This window comes from Artemia franciscana, chromosome 9, assembly GCF_032884065.1.
Source record: "Artemia franciscana chromosome 9, ASM3288406v1, whole genome shotgun sequence".
Classification (NCBI taxonomy): domain Eukaryota; kingdom Metazoa; phylum Arthropoda; class Branchiopoda; order Anostraca; family Artemiidae; genus Artemia; species Artemia franciscana.
This window is the reverse complement of record NC_088871.1, coordinates 25,798,808-25,824,975: the sequence shown is the minus strand read 5'-3', so window position 1 is coordinate 25,824,975 and position 26,168 is coordinate 25,798,808. Positions and strand designations below refer to the sequence as shown.

Sequence of the window (26,168 nt, the reverse complement as noted above, 5' to 3'; positions counted from 1 at the left end):
TTTCCCCCGCCAACTTTCCCCGATGTCACCAGATCCCGTCGAAATATAAAATAAGAGGTCTTAGTTACGAGCTTCTTGTAAATATCAAATTTCATTAAGATCCGATCACCCCTTTGTAGGTTAAAAGTACCTCATTTTTCAATTTTTTCCAAATTACCCCCCCCCCCCTAAACTTCCCCATAGAGAGCGGATACTTTCTGGTTGTGTCAATTGCGTATCTAGGACTTATGCTTATTCTTCTCACCCAGTTTCATCCCGTTGTCTCCACTCTAAACGTTTTCCAAGATTTCCGGTTTCCCCCTCCATCTCCCCCCAATCTCACAAGATCCGGTCAGGATTTAGATTAAAAGCTCTGAGACGCGAGATCCTTCTAAATTTCAAATTATATTAAGATCTGATCATCTGTTCGAAAGTTAAAAATACTCATTTTCTTCAAATTTTTCGGATTAACCGTCCCTCCACTCCCCCAAAGAAGGTCGAATCGGAGAACAACTATTTATAATTCAATCTGGTCGGATCCCTTATGCGCCCGCCAGCCTTGATCGTCCTGGCTTATCTGAAAGTGCCCAAACTAGTAAAACAGGGATCGACAGATAGAGAGACAGACAGACCAACAGACAGAAAGAAATTGCGATCGCTATGTCACTTGGTAAATATCTAGTGCTATAAAAAAAATGTCACTACAAACATTATTTTTCTGATAGGAAAAATCAAAATTAACATAACAATATATTCTTCATTTCATATTTCGAAAATATCAAAAGTGATTTTTTTTTAAGTATATTTTATGTCATTTTAAGAGGCCTATAGTTCAACATCATAATATTTTTAAGATAACTTTTTGACCCTAGCCATAACAACAAAGCCGCCAAAAAGTCTTATGCATGCTTACTTCAAATTACTCCATAAATTCCAAGTTTGCCTCTGTTGAATATTCCGTTAAATTACGTTTCTTCTGTTTATTTTGACAATTTAGATTTTTCCTATGGTTTACTTTCTACCACACCCTATTTGATACTCAAAACAAATATAGGAGCTTGCAAACAAATAAGTACAAGGGCTACTTTTGTTTACTGATATTCATGCTTGCACACTTATAACCGTGGGCTGATTTACATTTTAGAATAACAATAGCCACGAATTTAACTAGGGTTTTTGGCGTAATTTAGCGACCGAAAAACAACTGAATATGCAATCGATCACGCTGTTGATTAAAACAAAGGGTTCTTGTCCAGTTTTTGCAGCTTATTTAAACGCCGACAAGCTATAGCTGTATGTCGTACGGATTACTTCTGGGCCTTTCTAGCATTAGGGGTCTTGGAACATGTCGTTAAGATTTTACCATCAATGTTGCTCAATCATATAAACTACTTCTAAATTGTAAAGCGCTCATAGAATGATTATTGCTAAGAATCATAAGTGCGTGGAACGCAAGAAGGGACAGAATGATAAGCTAGCAGGATATGAGGTCTTTGAAAGATTTTCTCTCGTCTAACCACCGATACCTTACTCTCTGTATGTATCCCAACTCGTATAACAGAGAGTACAGCGTCTTTGATTAACAAAATCTACAGCGGGGCTACTTTGATCCAAGATTCTGTCTTAGTAAGTAACATTGCTGATAATTTTGCTGTTTACTCTAGCCACCTTTATGATAATTACAGCTATTAAAAGGATTCATGCTTCTAATTTTATGTATTTAAGATTTGGCAAAAATTCGGTCTTCTTAGATCAAAATTGGCAGATAGTCATGGGGGCAATTTGAGAATTATTTTGGTTTTGTACTTTACATAATTTTTTATGAGTCTATTAAAGAGGCTTGATACTTGCCATGCTTCACTTCCTAATCGTAGATCTAACAGGCCCTTTCCTCCAAATCCTTAGAAGACCCATGTCCTTCTTGAAAGTTAGACGGATAAAAAATAACCTTTAGAGCCCTTATAAGTCTTCTAGCCCCTCAACCAGTGATATTACCCTTCAGAGATTCTAAATTTACTAAAACCTCTGTAATCCTATGTGCCGAAAAGCCTAGTCTCAGCATTGTTTTAATTGTCTTCAGATTGCAGTGACAGTATTCGAAAAATGTGGGAAGTAATAATTTTTGCCCTTAGGTCCTCCTTTGACTCTCATTCGGTCCCTTCACGCCTGGTTGTCAATAAGGACCACTTGTTCCAATTCATCGCAATCCAATTTCAGGTCGTATCTTTGGCTACCTGGTATTAAGTCAATGTTCTTGGAACCTGTGTCTGAATTAGGGATTACTAGAATTATCATGGAATTGAAAAATTTCCTCGCCATGTCTAGAAAATGGTTCTACTAAAGGGTAAACAAGTTTATGCTTCCTTCCTTACATTTCTCCCTTAAGGAAACTAACTAACCTATCTTTTCCTGCTGCTTCATTCCTGGATTTTCGGAAAACTTTTGATTTGTTAAACCTCAGTATTCACCTCTCGTATACTACTTAATATTAAACTATTTATCAAACAGTTCGTGGTAACGAACTGTAGTAAGGAGCGACCCAGCTCAATAGTAAAAGAAACTCTAAAAAACGAAATTTTGATGCTAAAAGATACATCAAAAGAATCAGATTTTCATGCTTCAAACTTTAGGTTTTGTTTTTTGATTTTTTTGAATTGTTGTAATGCCTTGTTAAAATATATACAAACATTTTTTTCAATTACCAGTTTTTGCTCTTTAAGCTATTTAGCATAATATTCTCCAAAAGATAAAAATATTCAATTTTTCCATTTAAGTGGGACAAGTGACATGACGTCATTATAGTTTTTACTACATGACTCCATTTGCAAAAACCAAAACTATGGCTCTTAACAAATTTTCTCAAACTTCTACAAATCTCCCTTTTTCCCATCTTTTTGCAAGCAAACGCCTGTAGTGAACTTCTTTGGAAGTTCTGGAATGGTTAACATGCCTACAAACGGGGGACAATAAAGCTCCTTGGTAGCCCTATAGGAAAAATAAAGAAGTTAGGGCCTAAAAAACATTTTTGTTTTGTAGGGAGAGGGGTATTCAGATTACCCATTTGTAAGATATTCTGGTACTTCTTCACTCTCATCCAAAATTTTAATTCATCCAAAATACCTCTTAGCTAGTTTCTTGTTCCTCAGCTATAATCCAATATTTCACAGTACCTTAGACACAGGGAAGCGAAAAAAACAAGATAATTATGACATTATAAACACCCCATACATCATTTCAATATAATAATACGACAAAGACTTGATTGCACCAACTTGGAAAATACAAATTTGATACGGCCTCTGCAGGGACTGCTAGTTAATTGTTGAGAATTACTAAAAGTGATTATATTGTATATCTCTCACCAGGGATCCTGAATTATAGGCCAATAGGCCGTGTAATCACTCTATATTCCAACTTAAGATAATCAAGATTTTTTTTATCAAGACCGGCGATATTAACATGCTTCAGTGTATAAGATATAGGGATGCCTACCTTTTGTTAATGTGTATTGTGTACTATTTTCTTGAGCATAATGTTTTATGCTGCAAAATTTTATTTACAAAGACTACCCGGAAAGTAACATCTGTTTATTCGCAACACAAAAGGTAGAAGAAATAGTAGTACAGTATTGAGAGCTCCATATTTGGCCTTTTAGAACATGCTGGCTTTTAGCACGTGCTGAACTAAAGAAAGAGAACCTTTTTTTAATCTCACAGTACACTTTCAGATTCCTGAAGTAAAGCTACTTGGTTATTTTTGTCTTTACGGTAGTTAGTTATAAAATTAATATTGAAAATTGTTTAAACTAAAATAAATATATTTCTTCTTTTGAGTGCCAATAGCTTGTATAGTAAATTTTTTATTTCATTACAGTAAAAAATGCGTTATTCTGACAGGTGGATACTGACAGCTGGATGGTGCCTAACCTACAAACCCTAAATTTTAAACAACAATTCCTAAGAACTCGGTATATTTTACAATTACCCATGGATTTTTATAGATAATATAACATTTATCAACTATCTATAATCTATAAGATTTTATGTGCTTGCCAGGGTCTAGAAATGGACCTGAAATTCTGAATTTGAAACATGTGGGCTTAGTTGATTTTCTCACTGATTATTCTCAGGCTTAGACTTAATTTATATTCGTGAGACTTGACAATTCTCGAGTATTATTTGGAAATTACAAAGGGAAAGTGACATTATATTGTGAATATAGATACATTAAACAATGCCCACATAATCCTTCACGTCTAATCATCATTCCTTTCCCAAGTACGAAACTGGATTTCCAATAACGTTCAAGTTATTCAAACCAACTTTAGATCTTTCATTGGCATAGAGTTTGATTTGTTTTTTTTTCTCCTTGAAAAGTCGAATATATTTAAAACCTATAAAAAACGATTATCATAATCAGAATCAAAGTAATAAGTAAACTCATTTTGACTAACCCTGCCTTTTATTAAGCGTTTTTCCAATTCCATTTTTTTCAAGGAGCAACCAACAGTTTTTTATTCCATTACAATAGTTTATCATAATGGAAATCTAGGAAGCTATACATAATTTGCAAGACCATTGAAGACCATTTCGCTTAAACAAACCTGAAATTATCAAAACAAAAATTTTCTTTTGTTTATTTTTGCTATATTCCTTCGAAAATATAAAGGCTACTGAAATAACACATCAATGTTTTACTTACAAATTAAGCAACAAATTAACTAGAATCTTTTACTAGAAGCACGCAATGATTACAATATTGCGTTCCCATAACGTAAGCAACTTAACGTAAGATTCAAAACGGTCTATGATTGGTCAGTTAAAAACTGACCAATCTGTCAGTTTATTTAAAATATCGGTCTTAGATATTACAGAATCTGTCTTCCATCTGGTTCATAATTGAAGAATTATGAAAAACCCCATATCTATTGAAAATATACCGGTTACAAGTCAAAAGTGGCAACTGGAGAAGATATTTGGAAAAGTTCAAGAATTTAGATCGCGTTTTTTTTTCGCTCAGATAGTGCGAAGAAACACCATAATAGGACCAAAAAGAAACCTGTGGGGCGAATATAGCTCTAACTCTGCTCAGGTTACAAACTCTGTTCAGTTTTATCCTGTGAAACTGGCCTTTTACTCCAGCTTGATTTTCTCAGCAGTTCTTTCAGAGCTGAGACAACAAGAGTTCTAATGGTCTTAATAGTACTGACATTTTTCCCAGCACGATGGCCAAGCTTACTTTGCTTCATTTGAATCTTTAGAAACTAGATATTTTCCTACTTTTTTTTTAATACAGACTCATCCTGAAAATGGCAACAGCTGTCAGTAAAAACGAATATTATTGAAACAGAATTAAAAGGAGCTGTAAAAAACGTATATCAATATTCGTTGGAATTCAGAAAAAAACAGTAACTTACCTATATTTAACTGGACACGGATCTTCATTACAAGGAACCATAAGAAGATCTGGCTTGTCATTAACGCTGCAATGATTTTCATCCACTTGTTCCTCGGATATTGCGTCTAAGCAGACATACTTCACTTTTTTGAAACCTGAAAAAGGACAGCTCTTATTCCTTATCCAGGAGAAGAAAAAGTGTCACATTCCTATCCTTTTTATATACCAACTGATTTATTTCCTGCTGGTACATATTCACAATATCGAAATTTGAGGCCGGCACATACGCAACAGGGGGCCCTGGACCAGCCTCTTTGAACTCCCAAATATTTCCGAATTTCTGGGCATTTCTTATTCAAATTAATAAATAATTTTTGTCTATTATTGCCTCCATCACGAAAGGCAAATAGTCTTGCGTACATGCCAAGCTAGAGGTATTACGTCTGCTCTAAAGAACCAGTCATCCCCTCCCTCCCTCCTCTCAGTTTTCTAAATGATTGACACTAAATACAACTGATTTACATGAATAAACCACTGAAGTGACAACAGCGTGAATATGTAACACATGGCCGACGGTCCTTATTCTTGACACCCGGAGTGTTTAATTCGGTTATTTTTTTAATCCCATGAAATGAGCTGCTGCTAAATCTTTAATGTATTAAATAAAAAAAGGTTTTTCTTCAATTGAAAGGAAGGAGCAACATTAAAATTTAAAACGAACAGAAATTACTCCGTATATGAGCGAGGCTTCCCCTCCTCAATCACTCACTCTTTACGCTAAAGTTCTGCTCTTTGTTAAAATCTTTAAGACCAACTCTGAAACACAAGGGCCGTTGACTGTGAAAAATAAACTTTTTTAAAGAAATAAAACTTTAGCATAACAAGCAATGGGTGGAGCAGGGGACAGCCCATCCCCCCTCAGATACGGAAAATTTTCTCTACGTTTTAATATTTAATGTTCTCATAATCGTTTATCAAATCATGCAGGAAATCCACCTTTCCCCTCCGTGAACAAAGATCCTCCGGAATATACCCCCTCCACGAAACATTTATATCACGGAAAATTCTTCCATGACAAATTCCTCCCGAGTAAAATTCCTCCTCCCTCCGGAAAAATTCCTCCGGGCAATTCCTTAAACAATGAAAATTTCGCCCGGAGAACTGTCCCTGAAAAATTCTTCTTACTTTCGATTGAAGCAAGGACAATCTTTGACAATCTGTCATTGTTCATCCGCAAAACATGTCCTATCCATTATCATTCTTTCTCTGATTATAACCCTAGAAAGTGGGATTGAACCACATTTTTCGTACAGCTTGCTGTTTGAGATACGATCAGACAGTCGGATACCCAAAACAATCCGTAGGCAATTTCCTTGGAAACATCTATCAAATCCTCCTCTGTTTTTTCTGAGCACCCACGCTCTCAAATCATACTTGATCACTATCATGAGTGTACCTTTCAATGTTATAGTCTTGGTTCGGAGAATTATCTTCCTATTCTTCCGAACTTTTTTTTTACTGTGAAGACTCTGGCCCTTGGCTATTCTGCTTTTAGTATTCTCACTGCATCCATCATCTTTGGAATGGCTAAGGATATTAACTTGAAACTTTCAGAGCCACTGCTGCTACAACTACTACTGCTGCTGCGACTGCGATTACATAAGACCGCAGTTGCGACTACTTCAACTACTTGCAGATGTGACAACTTGCGACTTCGACTAAAAGTATTTGTGACTGGGACTGTGACTACTTGCGACGGCTACTACAACTACATATTACTGTGATTACAACTTCTTACGACTGTAATAGCCTGTGACTGTAACTGTGACTACTTGCATCTGTGACCGCAAGTACTTTCGATTACTTACGACTCTTACGACTTGCAATTCTGACTACTTGCGAGTGCGACTACTTGGGAATACGACTTCGACTAAGGTTATTTGCGGTTGGGACTGTAAACATTTGCGATTACGACTATTAGTTGCTGCTACAACTGACGACCTCTACTACTTGCGACTGCGACTACTTGCAACTATGGCAACTAGTGAATGCGACTAATCGTGGCTGCTACTACGAATTTGAATGCTTGCAACTACTACTGTAGCTACTTGCGGCAACTTTACAACTGCAACTACGACTAGTTGATTATGTGGATGCGACTACTTATGACTGTGAATGCAACAATCCCCTACAATTGAATACAACTGCTGCTCCTTGCGATTGCGACTACTGCTACTAGTAGTACTACTATAACTCCGATTGTGACTGTGACTGTAAGTACTACTTCTACAACCAAAACTTGAACTCCTGAACCAGATGAAAATAGCGTAAGTGTATTCTGCTTGTTGAAATGGCCTAGTCATCCAGGTTGTCAAAAAGGCTTATCTTCAATATCTCACGAATGGCTTAAGCTATTGAGTTCAAAAATTCTGGGAATTTTGAGGGGAATGTTACACTAAATCAAAATACACTCGGTAAATCCAGGTTGTTAAAGGACGTATCTGACCGTATCTGTATTGATTTCAAGAATGACTATGGTATTAAATTGAAACTTTCAAGGAATACTGAGGGGGATGTTAAACAAAATCCAAAGAAAGTATATGCATCCAAGTTGTCAAAATAGCATATCTTCAATAATCCAAGAACAGTTGGAAAAGGTATTAAGCCTTGAGCATTTAGATAATGTTGAGGGGAGTGTTGAGCTTAGACATTATGCGCATCCCGCTTATGAATGGACGTAGTTGCATTATCTCAGGATCAGCAAAGATAACTTTCAGGAAATGTCCATTGGGATACTGAACAGAATCAAAAGACACCACATGTATTCAGGGTGACAAAAAGGGCATGTCTGCAATGTCTCAGGAACAGTCAAGGGTATTAGGTTGAAACTTTCAGATAATGTGGAAAGGATGTTAAGCTTAATGAAAAGACGCCATATGCATCCTAATATTCAAATGGCATTAATAGAAACTTTGGGAAATGTCGAGGTATTGTTGGACTAAATCATAAGATATTATATACATCTACATCCGTGATTCCCCACGTGGGGCAAAGGCCCCACTGGTGGGCTATGGCAATATTTTGGTGGGTTATGGGGATTACGTGCACCCTTCGGCTAACAATGCTTTAGTGTCTTAATTGTGGAAAACATGCATGAGAACATACATGTGGAATGTGCATGAAGTCATATTTACATGAATTTAAAGAGCAAAAAAGATACATGATAATATTGAAAGGACGTCATACACTGTATAAAATATTTTTATTCCGAAAGCATTTTTTTGACTTACTTAAGTCCCATCCGGCCTTGGTGGTCGTCTCGGTGCCTCTCTCCTCACGAGCGAATGCATTTGTCGCCCATACTGATCTCTGTTTTGTGCCAATTTGAGAATACCAGGGAGGTTGCAGTTGGAGAGGTTCTCCTTCCAGCATTTCGAAGGGCGACCGCGAGGGCGAGAACCGTTATACAACCTTCGATGGCAATTTTCGGTAGTCGGCAGTTGCACATGCGTTGTACGTGGCCAATCCACCTGTTGGACACGAGCCCCGTTCAGGATGGTACTGTTATACTGCTGTCTTTTGAGCGGGTCGGTATTTGAGACTCGATCTAGGAATGTTATGCCAGCAATTCGACGCAGCAGCTTTGTCTCAAACGCGGCGAGTCACCTGGAGTCATTTACTCTGACTGTCCATGTTTTACAACCGTAAATAGCTATAGGAATAATGATGCAGCAGAATAGTTTAAGTTTTAGACTCACGGAGATTTGATTTTGATTCCATATTTGCATCAGAGCGTCGAAACTGGCGTTACCCAGAGCGAGGCGTCTTTCGATTTATTGTCTGGCTCCCCAGATATATGAAGCTGTCTACCCATTCTATTTCCGCTCCATTAAGCTTTATTTTTGGTGGGGAAGGGCTATTGAACCTTGACACGCGCATGGCTTTCGTTTTATCCTCGTTGATTTTCATTTCAAAGGTTCCTGTAACTACTTCCAGGTTATCTTCTTTGGTTTGGAATTCAACGACGGATCCAGTGAGCATGTTGATGTCGTCTGCGTATGCCAGCTCCTCGATTACGATCCCTCCTATCATTGCCCCATTGGTTGCTTCAATATGCGACACTACACAATGGAGGAAGAGACGAAACATGTGTGGTGAGAGGATAAATCCTTGTAAAACACCAACAGAAGTTTGGAATTCTTCGGTCGTTCCTCAACTGTTTGTACTTCGCTTCTGAACTGCTCATACATGTTATGAATGAGTGATACGATATTTGATGGGACGCCATAATGCAGTAATATATGCCAAAGAACCTCTCCAAATTAAGTCGAAACCTTGTTTGAAGTCAATCAAGAGTTAATAGAGGTCCTGACCGTATTCAAGGTATTTTTTCATTATTTGACGGATGACAAAAATCTGGTGTATCGTCGAGCAGTTTGCTCGGAAACCCGACTGATATTCAGGGATGATGTGACTGGTAAAAGCTTTTATTCTGTCCAGCAGTATCTTGTTCAAGACTTTAGCAGGTTGGCTTGTCAGGCTGATTGGACGATAATTGTCACATTCGGCTTTGGACAATTTCTTATGCAGAGGAATTATGGAAGCAAAACACCACATTTTCATGAAATATTTTTTGTGCCAGGCAGCTGTGGCAATTCTGTGGTAGAGGTCTGTTCTAAATCGACTTTCAGGAGTTCTACTTGCAATCCGTTAGGTCCAGGCGATTTATTTGATTTGAGTGACCTCAAGGAAGCTTCAACCTCGCTTCTGAGTGGGGGTGGGCTTGGTTCCAATGGGGAGATGGTTAAATTACTAAGAACACCAGGATTGGGATTGATTGGGGGTTTAACTTTTCCTAAAATGTTGTTTCCACCTCTCTCTTATTCCTGTTGCGTCGTCGATGGGAGTCCCGTCCTTATGCAGGATTACATTTGTTAGTGTAGTTTTGTGCCTCGACGGCTCTCGTATTCTTTTGTACACGGCATGGGTATTGCCTTTTCAGAAGTCGAGCTCGTATGGGTCACATTTGTTATGAATGTACGCGATTAGAGCGCGTTTGATCTTCTTTTGTGTTAGTCGCTTAAGATGCTTATAAATGTCTCTGCTTTCTGTGTCTTGCCTATTAGCGACAGTACGCTTGTTTTTACACAGTTGAATGATCTCATCGGTGATCCATGGCTTTTCGGAGCCATTAGTTCTTCCAAGGACTGTCTCGGCTATTTGTATGAAGATCACGGTGCTCTTGTCGACTAGGGCGTCCAAGTCTATTTCCTCTGGATTCATTGAAGAATTCTCTAAGAGGGTTTTGATAGCCGAATCGAGATTCATCCGGTAACGGTTGCGAGTTGACTCGTCTTTCAGAAGCTCAGTAAGGAATCTCGGGACGTTTTTTGAGTTTTGTGTCCGACTTCAGACGGAGGCGGAAATATACCATTACCGTGATCGCTGTCAAAGTGCCCTCCTGCAAAAGCGACTGTGTCTAGCGTGCTAGTTTCTCCGCGTGACTTTTCGTCGCTCTCTGTGTGTGAAAAGAGTTTTGGCCACTACCAGGAAGTTGTCCCGGCAGTATTCTAGAAGGCACTCACCTCTTCTCTTTCTGGTACCATGTCTAAATTTCCCCATGACGTCTTCCTTATCGTCGTAATTCGAACCCACTTCTGCATTAAAGTCTCCAATAACGAGAATAATGTCTTTTTTTAATAGAGTCTGTGAGGCTTTGGAGTTGGCTGTAAAATTCCTCTGAGTCTTCATCGCTACGAGAAGAATCTGACACGTAAATCTGGATAATAAAGTATTTTTATCAGCATAAAATATGCCCAGTGGACAACCCTCTAGGACAAAGTTACCGGCCTTTTTAGCTTCTTTCGGGTAAATACATGTAAAAATTTGAATTTAGAAATTCAGGATTTTAGAAATGCCTAGGTGGGACATGGCCCAAAATCAGTTGGTTACCACTGATCTTCATTGTTAAAATGGTGTGTGCAATATCTCTAAAATAACTGAGAGTATTAAGTTGAAAATTCCAGAGAATATTAAGGGTTGCACTTAATCAAAACACACTATGTGCATCATGGTTGTCAAAAGGATTTGTTTTCAATGCATCAGGAATGGATAATGGCATTTAGTTTGAACTTTTAGGGAATTGCAAGTTAAAAGGCTCTGCGACTCTCCCAGTTCATATTTTAAAACAAGATGGGTCGATGACAGATTCACCTAAAGAGGCTGGAGAACAACTTCTAGGTAAATGGTTTTCGTCAGATGATAATTCTAATGACAGTGTTGCTCAAAAGTTGATAAGAAATGAAACAGAAAATATCTCTAGTGAAAATCAGGATAAAATGGAACCTATTACCATGGAAACTTTACAGGATGTTATTAAGTCGATCAAACCCATGAAGGCTCCGGGACCTGATGGTATAATGAATTTTACTATAAAGAAAAATATTAATGTTTTATCACCTACTTTGTTGAAGCTTTTTAATAGTTGCCTAAAGACATCATATTTTCCTGTCCTTTGGAAACAAGCAAACATTATAGTAATTCTTAAAAAAGGGAAAACTAATGATGGTAACCCCGGTTCTTATCGCCCGATTAGCTTGTTGTCAAACATCGGAAAAATTTTTGAAAGGATTATTATGAATAGATTAGATAAACTTAGTTTGGATAATTGTTGGGTTTCTAAAAGACAATTTGGGTTTTGCAAGGGTAAAAGTACAATAGATGCAGTTGACAATATGGTAAGCGTTATTGAGAAAAATAAAGAGGAAAAGAAATTCACACTTTGTCTTTTTTTTTACATTAAAGGAGCATTCGACAATGCATGGCATCCAGGTATTTTAAAAAAGCTCAAGGATAAGAAATGCCCAATTCAATTGTTAAGATTAGTGAAAAGTTTTTTATCAGATAGGACGGTATCATATGGAAAAGATGTATCCCGGAAGTTGGAAAAGTCTTGTCCGCAAGGATCAATTTTGTCTCCTTTTTTATGGTTAATCAACATAAATGACCTTTTAGAAATGGATTTTGGTGAAAATTGTACGATTCAGGCATATGCTGACGATGTCACTGTAATTTTAACAGGTAAAAATATTCTGTTTTTAGAAAATTTGGCGGAAAAAATATTTCAGAAGTTTGAAGTGTGGGCTGCAGAAAACAAACTTACTTTCGACCAACGTAAAACAGAAGCTGTATTGTTCACAAACAAACACAAAGTTCCTGTTGTAAATCTTTTTTTTGGAGGAGAAAAAATTAATATACAACAAAAAGTCCGTTACTTAGGAATTATTTTAGATAGGAAACTTTTATGGACTGATCATGTCTCTTCCCGAGTTACTGCTGCTAAGCAGTATTCGACGAGACTCCTTTGTGCAGCGAAGATGACATGGGGTCTCAAACCACAAGCTTTAAGAAAATTATATAAATCAGTTATAGAAAGTACAGTTTTGTATGGGGTATCAGTTTGGTTTTCAGCTCTTAGAAAGAAAAATATTTTACAAATGCTACAGTCTGCTCAAAGAATTTCAATGATAATAATCTCAAAATCTTTCCGTTCTGCCCAAAATGACGTAATTACGGCCATTGCTGGGGTATTGCCAATTTCTTTCCGAGCGACTGAGCTAGCGACATTGCGCTATGCGAAAAAAGGCCGTCCAAGTCACTGGCCAAATTTCACTTCTCCTGAATTCCCCCTTTCTAAACGCTCATCCAATCATAGTACTTTCACTGATGAATCATTAGTAGATATCTTAGGCCTTTCGACAGTACGAGAAATCCATACTTCAACTTTTCATATTAATAGAAAGGCATTGAAAAATATACTTTACGGACGATGGTATGAAGAATTTAAGAATAAAGTTAGTTCTTGGTCAATTCGCTTTTTTGCTTCAACAGAAGATTTATTAGCTGTTTGCAAAGTTCAGCCCTCCTACCATCTAACGCAGATTATTACGGGTCACTGCAGGCTAAATTTCTTTCTTCACCGAATAAACAAAATTGATACGGAGTTGTGCCTTTGCGGTGTAAATGAAACTTGTTCCCATTTTCTTTTTGAGTGCCCTATTTTTGTTCGTGAACGTTTAGAATTAATATTTCACCTTAATAGTATCAATGTTCCTTTTCCGTTTAATCTTGATTTGATTTTTAAATTTAGGAATGTTAGAAATATTTTACTGAAATATATAAGAAAAACTAAACGTTTGGATTTGGGGTTATAATCTTATTTAAAAATATGTGGATTTTTTTATGTCTGATAACGGAATTCAGTGTGTATTATTTATTTTGTCTTTTTGTTTTTGTTTTCTCTTGTTTAGTTAGATTGTATGTACAAAATTATGTGTTTTGTAGTTTATTTTAGATGTTTAGTTTTGTTTCTTTGTTAGTCGTGTAATGCCGTAAGGCTAATTTTTTTTTTTTTTTTTTTCTTTTTGCCCATAGTGTTTAGCTTTAGAATAGAAAGTGAAATACTTTTTGTAAGTTGAATCACTAAATAAATTCATTCATACTATATTATATTGTATACAAAAAAGCTAACACCAGATCACATTTTGCAACTTAAGAAGGGAAATTAGTATCATATATTTTAATTCTTAAGCCAAAATCCTGAAAAAAGCTGGATAAATATTCATCAAATTAACCAGTGATAAAACTTTAGCTATCAAAAACGAACAAAAATTTATTTTAAAAAACTATGAAAGAAAAGTAGAGCCATAAAACTTTCCGAAAAAAAAACTGTTCATTTTAAGTTTGACTTGACTATTCAGTTTAACTTTTGCTCGTTTTAGGTTTATTTTTTCATGCCATATTATTATTTTGTTACGATATATTTCAATTTCTGTTAGTTTTGGGCTTCACTTGTCCTTTAATAGCAATTTCTAATCGTTTTAAATTTGAATACTAGAAGATTTAATCTCTTCCCGTCTTAAGTTTAATATGACGCTTTACTTTGACTGAAAAACTTCTTTTTTGGAATTCATTCTTTTTTATTATTAATAACAGGATAAAGCCAACGTTCTTTTTAAAATACTCTTGAAACCTTAAATCGTTTATGACAGCCTTTGGTCATCCATGTCTGACGCCACATAAATAGAACATTGGTGAGCGCAATAGACTTATATTAAGAGCTACTTATAGAAGGAAGGCCAAGAATCCCAATATTCCTTAATTACAAAAACCATGCAAACGCCCATCTTTTTTCACTGTTATTCTTTTGCCGAAACATTAAAGAGTCAGTGAAATTGGATAATTAAGCTAATCAGTAAGTAGATCGAAGATGAATCAGTTACCAACTAAGGACCTTAATACTTTTGGTAATTGGAACTCCCTAGTAGAGGTAATTATTACGACCTTTTAGGGGCTTCTCCTTTCTTTGAGCTCAATTAGATTCGAAGACGACAAGGTCCTCTTGTCTCCGTCTTTGGCAGCTACGGATTTATGAGATAGTATTCATATTTGCGAGTTTTATCGAATTCCGCTCATAAGATAGTACAGAATAAATAATGAGCTCGAAATGCTTGTATTCCTGGTACAAGAAAAAACCAGCTATTCTAAATTGACATATTTCTTAAGACAAATTAGTAAACCTCCTATGTTGAAAGCCAAAGTACAGTGAATTTATTACAGTAAAAGCCCGCAGACTGGTAAATCTTTGGTTCAATCAGTAACTTTAGGTTGACTCAGGAGTAAAAATTGGCTGCAGCGACAGGCTAAATTAAACAGTTTTACATCCTATTCCAAGCAACTAACTAGGCGATTTGTCGGGAAAGTTTTTTCTACATAACAGCAACAGCCATGAAAGTCAGTGTTTGTACATATGTTTTAAACAATACATATGACAGAGACTATCCTATGTGAACATAATGACAATTAAAATTACTCATTAATCCAATTCAATTCGCGAGTGTTGCCTACAGAACCAATTTATTTTCTGTGTGGACTTAAAACAATCACGGGGAGGGGGTAGAGATTGAGTATTGCGAGATTTAAAACAGATTTAAGGCAAAACTTTCGAAGTCTTACAAATACAAGTTACTATATTTTTCTAGCTTTTAACAATACAGCGTTAGCAGAAACTGACATTTTACGGCCCTTAGTGGTAGAATTCAAAGATAAGCAATGAGTTTTTCTATGCATTTGGCAGGGGCCAAGTCGCAATTTTCCACAACATGGCAATACCTTTATCTTATATTCATTACGGCTAAGACTACTGAATAACATAGAAGTATCTCCTCAAAAGGTGTGCGCTATTATTTTTATTTTTTGATTTTTTGCAAATGATCCTCCTACTGCGCCTCATTCAAGTATTTTAAAGATGTACAGTAAAATTATCTCCTGTCTCACAAGAGAGCGTTACTAAGATTTCTACGCCCAGTGAAAGTGTCCCCTCTGCCCCCTCCCTCTAAAAGCACATCTGCAGCGCCAGGGTTTTTACTAATGTTGCCTGGGTTTCCAAGGTGCCTTTCCCATACTAATGTTTCTTCCCTGAGACTCATAAATGTGACAAAAAAAATTATTTTAAATATACCTCTGAAATTCTGTTGGTACTTGTGTATTACTCAGAACACTCTCAATAAGTGAAGTTCGGTTAGGTATCTTCCATCACTATGCTGTTCCTTCTATGCTGTTCCTTCTCGTAATGCTCCTTCTCGTAAGAGTATAAAGTCATTTTGTGTCCATTGACGCACTGTTTTGTTGTGGGCAACAACCCCTTATCCTGGAAAAATATAATTGCCTCTTTTTCAGTCTTTGGCCAATCCCAAATCTTCTTTTCAAAATCCATGTTCAGACACTATCTTCGATCACTATGCGTAGCAGACTAAATTCAGTTTTGTCTTTGTGACTGTGAAACCGGTTTTTCTCATAAAATGTACCTCCATCGTAGTTTGTTTCACGAAAGACTCTAACTTCACTTATTGAGTGTGTTCTGAATAATACACAAGTATCAATCTCATATTTTGATAAGGGACAAACGTTAAATTCGGACATTGCATTTTTTTTTTCAATGGACAATTCGAAACTTTCTATTACGCTTTAGTCCAGCCAAAAGAGACAAGTTAACATTTGTATATTGAATATTTTTGGCTCTCAGCCAGGAACACAACTTAATCAAGGCCAACCAGAAAAAATCCAGTAAGACCCGAGATCTTAATTATACTTTTTCTGCATCAGGATCCAATCAAACCTCTGTAAAGGAGAGATTACGGAATGAAATATCTTGTAATACTTAATTTACAACAAATGAAATAAACATTTGTAAGGAGAATATCTAGCAGGAGGGGTTATCGGATCTCGCAAGTCCATGGATGCAATTAAGAGTAGTCCAAGTTGTGCCTTCTGATGATCGTGTTCCTAAGTTCGTGTCATCACGACTGTCATTACGGAACTGATCATGGTATCTCGACTAAACTCGGTCAAAAATAATAATAGATGATCTAGTTATGCTTTTTTGGAGTTAGTACCTGATCCTCCATGTCATCACTTGCATGACCATAGTTCGTATCTTATATTTTCGAAGTTCTGGGACAATTCCCAAAATCCGTTTTCAAAGGATCGATGTGCAGGACGGAGTATGTTCAATCACATTTTAAATATCTTAATCTTCATTGCCTGCCGATCCTCCCTTTGACAACGGCTTAGCAAACTGTCTTGGCAATTATCTCAGAAGCATAAAAATTCTAGATACGATCTTTAGGCGTAACAGCAACGATATGTGAGCAGATGAGTGACATTAGTTGTGCTTGTTCCTCTAGTCATGAACCTGCTGGGGCTAGAGTCAGAGGGCTATTCATGCAATAGGCCTGTTTAAAAACTGATTAGTTTGCTCAAAGCATCCCGAAACAGAAGAATATGGTCGTTTGACTAAGAAAACATCGACATTTAACCAGAAGTAGTACGGTAATCAGGTCTTGACAGAACTTGATGGATCCGGAGCTAATGCAACATTTACAATTTTAGGTACCGGAACACAAAGCAGGGGAGTCCTTTGCGTGAACAGAATTAGAAGGGGGCCCTAATTTCTCCTCATCAGGCCATTTTTTAGAAAAGATTATTAAGTTTCAGCCAGAAGTAAAATAAGGTCTCTTAACTATGCTTTTTAGGGTACATACCTACTTTATCTTCTATGAGGGGAGAGATTCCTTAAATTCCTGTCATCACACCAACCCAAACGGGTTTTCCAACCGTAATCGAGCTTGGTGGGAAGTTGGTGCCCTAGTTCTGTTTTTTCAGTATTTCGCACCTAATATAACCTGCGTGAGTGAGGGAGTTCGTAAATTATGATCATCAGGACACATAGATGAAGGGATTGCCGGATCTAAGCAAAACTTGGTAGGAACTAAAACCTAAGGATATTGTTACGTCTTTTGGAGATCAAGACACAATAACATTTTGTAATGGAAGAAAAGTTCGTCCCTAAATATATTTCATAAGAGAAACAACCAGAGAAATTTGTCGGATCTCAACCAAACTTATTCAGAAGTAACATTTGACTTGCTCTTTCTGTCTTTTTGAAGTTGGCAACCGACTTGAACCGACTGAGGAGGGTAAAAAGCAACTGTAATCTTCTGCCTTCAAGAGATCATTCATAAAGGTCAAGGGAAACCACCAAAGATGGCGGAGAAGAAGAGCTGGTGTCTTCATTTAGCCTTTTGAGAGCCTGGGCTATATCCCAACCTCTGTCAGGACAGGGGAAGGAGGCCCCAAGAATTTCATAATAATCAAATCTGCCAGAGGGTGTCAGATCCTAACCAAATTTGGCAGGAAGTAAAAGTTGGCGTCAAAGCTGTGCCTGTTGGTGTCCTTACTCAATCCTAGCCCTCCAGAGGGAAGAATGTCCCTAAATCCTTGCCACTAACACATATACCACCACAATATTCATAAGAAGAAGCTTCTAGATCCCCCTGGGGTCCGTTATTGATCCAGGCTTTGTTTGGGAGGTTTTCCTTTCTTAGTATTATTACATCATAAGATTGGTTCACCAGACATTAATAAAAACTGATGGAAAGAAAGCCTAGTCCCTACCTTGTGCTTGTTCGGGATCCTGGACTGGTCCTACCTCGGTTGGTAATTGAGAGAAGGGAAATAAATTCTAGTAATCGAGATATCAACCAAAAAAGGTTGTTCAATCTCTACCAAATTTAATTACAAGCAACAGCGAATGTCTTAGGTTTTTTCCGGAGTTCAGGACCAACATGATCTCTTTGAGGAGGGGGCAGAGCTAGGAATGTACACGTTATATTATCTGGACATCATCCAAACTTGTAACTTAATCATCCAAATATAGCCATAAACAACAATTATTGTCTAAGCTGTGCCCCCTCTGAGTTCTAATTGATTCGGCCTCAGGGGGCGAGGGACCAGGAAGGGCGTGTCATTAAATTCTTGTCATAAGTGCATTTATTAGAGGAAAACGTCGGATCCCAGCCTCATGTAGTTGGAACTAAGAACTAGTATCCTTTTAACGGTTTGAAACTAATTCCCCCTCTCTAGAAGAGGAGGGGGTTTCAACATCTGTTTCATCATCCTAATTTTTAGACACACTGATGGAAGCCATTAAAAAAAACTATCAAAAGCCATTGTTGTAGGCAATAGCTGTTGCTCTTCCTCTGATACAAAGACGTGCAGACGCTTAGACATTCCTCATGGATATCTATCCTCAGTTGTACCTCATCTGTAACCGATTAAGCTTCATTTGTGACTAATTTAGCCCCTATGAGGAATGGGCTACATTCTTGTAAGTTACTGCCATAAAAAAAAGAACAACCTATAGGATTTCAATAAAATTCGATGGGATTAGCAGCTAGGAATGATGTCTTTTCCTTTAGAGGATTAAGGTCCAAACTGATATAGATTTTCGCTTGTGTGGCTCTACAATGCAACCCATGGTTGAAAGTGGCTGAAATACTTCACAAAGCCTGGGCACCTGACGTCTAGTTTATTGTGTTTTTGCTATTATCCGATTTGTATATTTGTATCCTCAGTCCTATCAAAGGCATGATATTTTTTTTCTGAATTCACAGCATTCCAAATAGCATACCTAAGGCCAAGATCTGTTTTCACTAAAATACTATTTACTTTTTTCACAAAAACGAACCTTTGCAATCTGGTTAACTAAAATTATTCCTTTAATTCAACGAAGATATCCTTTCTAGAGTATAATTATCTTGATTTTGGTTTCGGGAACGATACAAGCGGAAAACCGGGATAAAAAAGCTAAAGTCAAAATGAAGACTACTCAATTAAAATGTTGGAAACGCTAGATATGATGATTAATGATAGGGGGCGTTACACCGAAAGTAATCAATCTTTATTGTCTACTTCTTTTTACTGTCAGAGGCCTGTTCCTGCCACTTAGAAGTTATAAAAAAAAGAATTTCCTGGGAATAAAATTTCAAACAGTTATTATCTACTGTTTCCGCAAAAAAACAAACATGCAAAGAAAGGCTATGGCTGGGACTGGTCAACATATAATTTCCACCCTTGTCACGACCTAGCGAAAGCAAAAAGAGGAATGTGAACCATTACATATTTTGGTTTTTAGAAAGAAAAAAAAAGTAAAACAAGAAAAAACCGAAAGACCAGAGAGATTTAACTTGATTTATAGAAAGATATAAAAACTCGGGCCACATTTTTATCGGAAGACTGAGAAGATTGGTCTCTATGTTGTAAAAGAGTCTTTTGGCCTTAAAATGCCTACGCCTTGACTGAACAGTGACAAAATGAAGTAAAATTTGATTTCAGTAAGAAGCAGTTTGTTTTGCATTGCTTTTCTAGATTTATATTTCTATGAACCTTGGTAGCATTGCCGCTCTCTGAAAAACACTCATGTTCTATGTGTGAATGAAATATGGCTTTCTGTGTGGAATATACTAAAAGTAAAACCTAACCTATGAGTTACGATCTTAATCCTTATTATATTCCTACCTTTTTGAAATATTCAAAGAAACTATTGGTTCACATAATTGAGCTTTTACCTTACTACGAAAAATTATATTTACTTAAAAGACACTAACCTCCTATTCCCCCCCCAAACAAAAAAATTAATAAGGCCGCTGAGAGTACGTTCTTTATTTAATAAAAAAAAAAAATGTAAAAGGTCAATGGCACGTCGAAAAATTGCGGTTTGCCTGACGCTTTAGAGTTGCTGCTCCGAAAAAAGGGATGCCATCTATGTACACAAAGTATGTTCAGTAGAAGGTTTTTTTCCGTAATGTATCTTCTCTAGGTATTTATTGCATTCATATATATAAATTAAAATTTCCCCTCATTCCCCACCATGAGTAAGACCATATAGTCTATACAAGACACAAAATCGATCGACTGCAATCCTTTATAATCCCAGTTATGGAAACAGACTCGTTATTATGCCAGTCAATAAACATCACTTAATAGTATCATTGTACTCTTTCTGAAAGAGACTACCCTCTCTAGTGATGTGAGCGAGTGCGTTTACAATTGAGGTAAACACAGATGCTTGTCCATGACAAAAGCTGTTATGATAATGCATTTGGCATAAATCAAAAAAGAAAAATGAGGAATATATTGATATATTAGCAGATGGTAATTTTCGGGTCTTATTTTGCTGAATGTTATCCTGGAATTTTTTTTTTTTTTTTTGTTAGTCTTTAAATAACACTCCGTTTTATCTTCCTTTAAAGGACATGAAATCACTGTGAGGATAAGCGTCAAAAATTTGCTTTTCTGCTTATAAGTTCTCAACAAGGGGAGAACAGTTGGCTACTATGGTTTAAGGACCAGAATTTTAAAGCGTAGCTCCTTCGAAGGAGCTGCTCAGTTATATCAATTGTTTTCTTCATATCAAAGTGGAAATTTTAATATCTTTGGCGATACAATATACAAGTGATAACTGTAGAACCACAAGAAAGATAAAAAAAGCGCCCGGAAACCAATTAGCAGAATATGCAATATTTAGTGTAGTTAGACGTACAAGCTGATCAGAAGCCAAATTAAATATTTCCTTTTAAACTAGGGTAAGAGCACTTCATTAATTTTTGGCATGGCAAATTCAAAACTAAATTCTTAGAAATAAGGATTAATATCTAAAACAAAAAAATGGTCAAAACTTTATTTGGATTCCAAATGATTTTTTAAGACGTCCGTTTGATTTACTTTAAATTTCACCAGGTTCTTGATACATCATAACGTATTGGTAGTGTATCCTGTTTGCAAGTTTCTAGCTTGTTAGTTTATGGGATGAATCAGTTTGTCAGCTAAATTGTTCATCTACCATCTATGGCTATTCGTGCAGCTGAATTGATTGTCAACATCTAAGACTCCCTTGGCACGATAATAAGAAGTGTCAAACCATATAACGATGAAATCAATATTCAGCCCTAGTATTCTCGAGTTTTTGACTGGATCCTTTTTATTGTAACAAACATAGGTATGTTCTGATAGTTCAATGTTCTTCTATCAAACAGTTCGTGGTAACGAACTGTAGTAAGGAGCGACCCGGCTCAATAGTAACCAAAACTCTAAAAAATGGAGTTTTGATACCAATAGCTATATCAAAAGAATCGCATTTTAATGCTGGTTTTAAATATATAAGTTTCATCAAGTTTAGTCTTACCCATCAAAAGTTACGAGCCTGAGAAAATTTGCGTTATTTTAGAAAATAGGGGGAAACACCCCCTAAAAGTCATAGAATCTTAACGAAAATCACACCATCAGATTCAGCGTATCAGAGAACCCTATTGTAGAAGTTTCGAGCTCCTATCTACAAAAATGTGGAATTTTGCATTTTTTGCCAGAAGGCAGATCACGGATGCGTGTTTATTTGTTTTTTTGTTTTTTTGTTTGTTTTTTTTTCCCAGGGGTGATCGTATCGACCCAGTTGTCCTAGAATGTTGCAAGAGGGCTCATTCTAACGGAAATGAAAAGTTCTAGTGCCCTTTTTAAGTGACCAAAAAAATTAGAGGGCACCTAGGCCCCCTCCCACGCTAATTATTTTCCCAAAGTCAACGGATCAAAATTCTGAGATAGCCATTTTATTCAGCGTAGTCGAAAAACCTTATAACTATGTCTTTGGGGACGACTTACTCCCCCACAGTCCCCGTGGGAGGGGCAACAAGTTACAAACTTTGACCTGTACTTACATATAGTAATGGTTATTGGGAAGTATACAGGCGTTTTCATGAGGATTTTTTTGGTTGGGGGGAGGGGTTGAGAAGAGGGGGATATGCTGGGGGAGCTTTCCATCGAGAATTTGTCATGGGAGAAGAAAACTTCCATGAAGGGAGAGCAGGATTTACTAGCATTATTTAAAAAAAAAATTAAAAAATAAATGTGAAAAAGCTTTTTCAGCTGGAAGTAAGGAACAGCAATAAAACTTAAAACAAACAGAAATTAGTACCCATATAAGGGGCCCACCTCCTTATGATACCTAGCTCTTTACGCTAAAGTATTTTTAGTAATTTCAACTATTTATTCTACGGCTTTTGTGATTCAGGGGTCATTCTTAATGAATTGGGATAAAATTTAAGCTTTAGTGTAAAGAGCGAGGTACTGACGATGGGGCGAATCCCCTCATATATGTAATAAAAACATGAGAATACAAAAGTTCTTTACGTAAGCTAATTTATAAGTTACGTAAATCTTTTACCAATAAAAAGATTCGTAAAAAATTAAAAGTTCTAGTTGCCTTTTTAATTAACCAAAAAATCGGAGGGCAACTAGGCTTCGCCCCCGCTCTTTTTTTTCTCAAAATCATTCGATCAAAATTATGAGAAAGCCATTTAGCCCCCCGCCCCCCAAAAAAATATGCAAATTTCGTTTTGATTATTCCTCTGCGGAGAGCCAAAATCAAAACATGCATTGATTCAAAAACGTTCAGAAATTAAATAAAAAAAAAAACGAGTTTTTTTAACTGAAAGTAAGGAGCGACATTAAAACTTAAAACGCACAGAAATTACTTCGTATATGAAAGAGGTTGCTTCCTCATCAACGCCCCGCTCTTTACGCTAAAGTTTTTTACTGTTTTAAAAAGAAGAATTGAGAGAAAGAGTCAAACTTTAGCGTAAAGAGCGGGGCGTTGATGAGGAAGCAGCCTCCTTCATATACGAAGTAATTTCTGTGCGTTTTAAGTTTTAATGTCGCTCCTTACTTTCAGTTAAAAAAACTCGTTTTTTTTTATTTAATTAAAAATAAGATAATCAACAACAGTAGAACTCACCTGTACCACATGTAGCTGAACACCTTCCAACAGTCTTTTCCTGCCACTTATATCCGTTTGAAGTAACACAAATAGTCCCATTACCACCACAAACACCACATCCATCAATAGTTTTGTTGCTTCCAACAACCAAATCGCAGCCAACTCTCTAAAATAAAACGTCAATTAACGTCCTTACTGTTGGTAGATTTTTTTAAGCAAACATGAATAAATAAGCACTTTTGTTCTCAAGGTACCGCTAAAAAAGAACTGTTTTATTTTGTGCTTCTGTGCTTGATCATTTGTTCTTGAAGCAATGATGTAAACAGTAAGTAAAGTAAGTGGAGTAAAGAGTCAAGGGGGTGGCAGCCCCTACCCTCATACAGAGGATAATATCTGTTCGTTTTGAGCTTTACTATTGATGTTTTGTTTCTTTTACAAAAGAACTAACTTTTCTTTCTCATTGAAAAAAGTATTTTGATATTCAATATTGCATCAAATTTGACCAAAATTGCACTTTGGGCCAAAAAAGAAATTCATGGGTGTTGTTACTCCCCTCCGTCAATCACTTCTAACTCATAAAAAGACAAATGAGTTTCTGTCACAAAAGAGTAATTTTTCAGTATTCTAGGATCGTCGGTTGAATTAAAAAAAAAAACTTTTGATGTTTTGTAGAGTTATTTTTGGCTCATTTTTGGGTGGTCCAGTATTTTTTTTTATGTTTTTTATGAATTGGCCAGTAGTGGATTCGAAGACATCCCTATCCCTTCGAATCCCAATCCCAGCACTCTTTTTTAAACGTCTTCAAGACCCAGGTGTTTGTTACGTCATAGACAATGTTTTCTAAGAGATGTAGGTGCTTGTTCCGTCATATGGTAGGCTTACTTTTGGTTGTTACGTAATAGTTTCTTTGATTCTTAAACCACCTTAAGGGCCCGCTAGTGGCAGAGCATTCCAGACACCGGACCCTAGCGTTCATTTCCACTAGGCTCCTAGCATCCAGTTTCATCGAACGCCTAACCTAACCACCAGGGATCCTAGCATCCAATTTCACTTAGGGCCCTAGCATTCAATTCCAATGGGGGGGCTTAGCATCCAATTTCACCGGGCCCCTAACCTAACCACCAGTGGCCCCAGCTTCCTATTCCGTCGGGGCCCTAGCATCAAATTTCACTGGGGGCAGTAGCATCCAATTCCATCGAGGCCCTAGCATCCAAATTCATCTGGCCCCTGACCATCAGGGGCCCTAACATCCAATTCCAACAGGAGGTCCTGGTATCCAATTTCACCGGACCCCTAACATAATAAAACCACGGGGGCCGGGGTTAGCAAGCAATTCCACCCTACAGGCACTTATTACGTAATAAGTTTTATTTGCTTTTGACTATTACGTAATAGGACTTGTTGGAGTCCGTTAGTCGAGCAGGGAATCCCCGGTCGTAACTGAGGGGGGGGCAAACACGTGTGTGTGTCACTTAAATACAGTGTACGCGGGCGATGTTATATAATACTTGAAGGGATTTTCTTCTTTGGGATTTCATATTCTTTCAAGGCGCTGTTTTCTTCAGGATCTCATTTTCTTTCAAGGCATTTTTTCAAGGTGTTTTCTCAGAGAACCTTTATTAACTAAAAACTTGTACCTACAGATCCTCTATCTGGAGCCCTAGACATCTGGACCATGAAACCCTTTCTAGTATTTTGATTCTATGAATTAAGCTATTGCACACATACTAGAATGATTAAATGAATTGTGTGTTCCCATATGATTGTAATAACTGACATGCATAGTGAAAAATCAATTCTGAAATTTGCTTATATTTGAATTATACCTGCGTGTTGAGTAATACCTTAGAAAATATTATCAGAAAATATTAAGGTTGCTCTTAGCGCATTTTTTCACTAACAGAGTCTTTTTCACACACATGAAATTTTTTCGGGTGTTTTCATGCAAAAATATTCGTTTACACTAGAAACGATCATTTATACTTAATGAAAAAATCCTGTTTAGCGGTTCTTGTGATGACTCCAAGCGATCACGCGACCATTGCAATACATAGCTGAACCGTAAAACACTGAAAAAGCAATTCAAATAAATGGAAAAAACAAAACATGAAAAAAGCTTATAAAGGATAAAATATTAGCAAAGAGAACCATGAATTAAAGAAAGGTGGGGATCCTACAAACCAATTCCGCAGGGCAGGCTTGTTAATACAGGTAAATTTAAACCACATTAAGACATTTTTGAGGGTTTTTAATGAAAATGCCTCGTTTTTTCAGCCATTACTATACATCCTCCGTTAACAAGCGTAGATTTCAATAATATTTTCGCTTCAAATTTAAGATAATCTCATCAGAGGTATATTTAAGCCACATGAAGATATTTGCGAGGGCTTTTAATGAAAATAGCTCATTTCTTTGACTGAGCGTTAAATTTCATTCCCTCTTAATCGGTGTATCACTGGGGGGTTGGGTTGCTAAAACATGAACCATTGGATTTAATGCGTGACTTTTTAACAAGATAACAGTTGCAAAATATCTTAGGATATGACGAGGGATTCTAGAGGGTGCAAGAGGGCCAGTCATAGTGGGGCACGGTTGTGTGAATTGATATGGTGTATTACGTTGGTGG

General features: G+C 36.9%; 1 protein-coding gene across 5 annotated transcripts in view; it reads right to left on the bottom strand.

Moving 5' to 3' along the window:
• Positions 1–26,168, bottom strand: part of LOC136031200 (protein madd-4-like) — a 369,461-nt gene that overhangs the window by 228,740 nt on the left and 114,553 nt on the right. For all 5 annotated transcript variants that reach the window (XM_065710561.1, XM_065710563.1, XM_065710562.1 and 2 more), the window contains 2 exons: positions 23,561–23,708; positions 5,396–5,531 (listed from right to left, as the gene is read on the bottom strand). In XM_065710561.1, the coding sequence (XP_065566633.1) occupies positions 5,396–5,531; positions 23,561–23,708 (284 nt within the window). The remainder of the gene's footprint in view (positions 1–5,395; positions 5,532–23,560; positions 23,709–26,168) is intronic.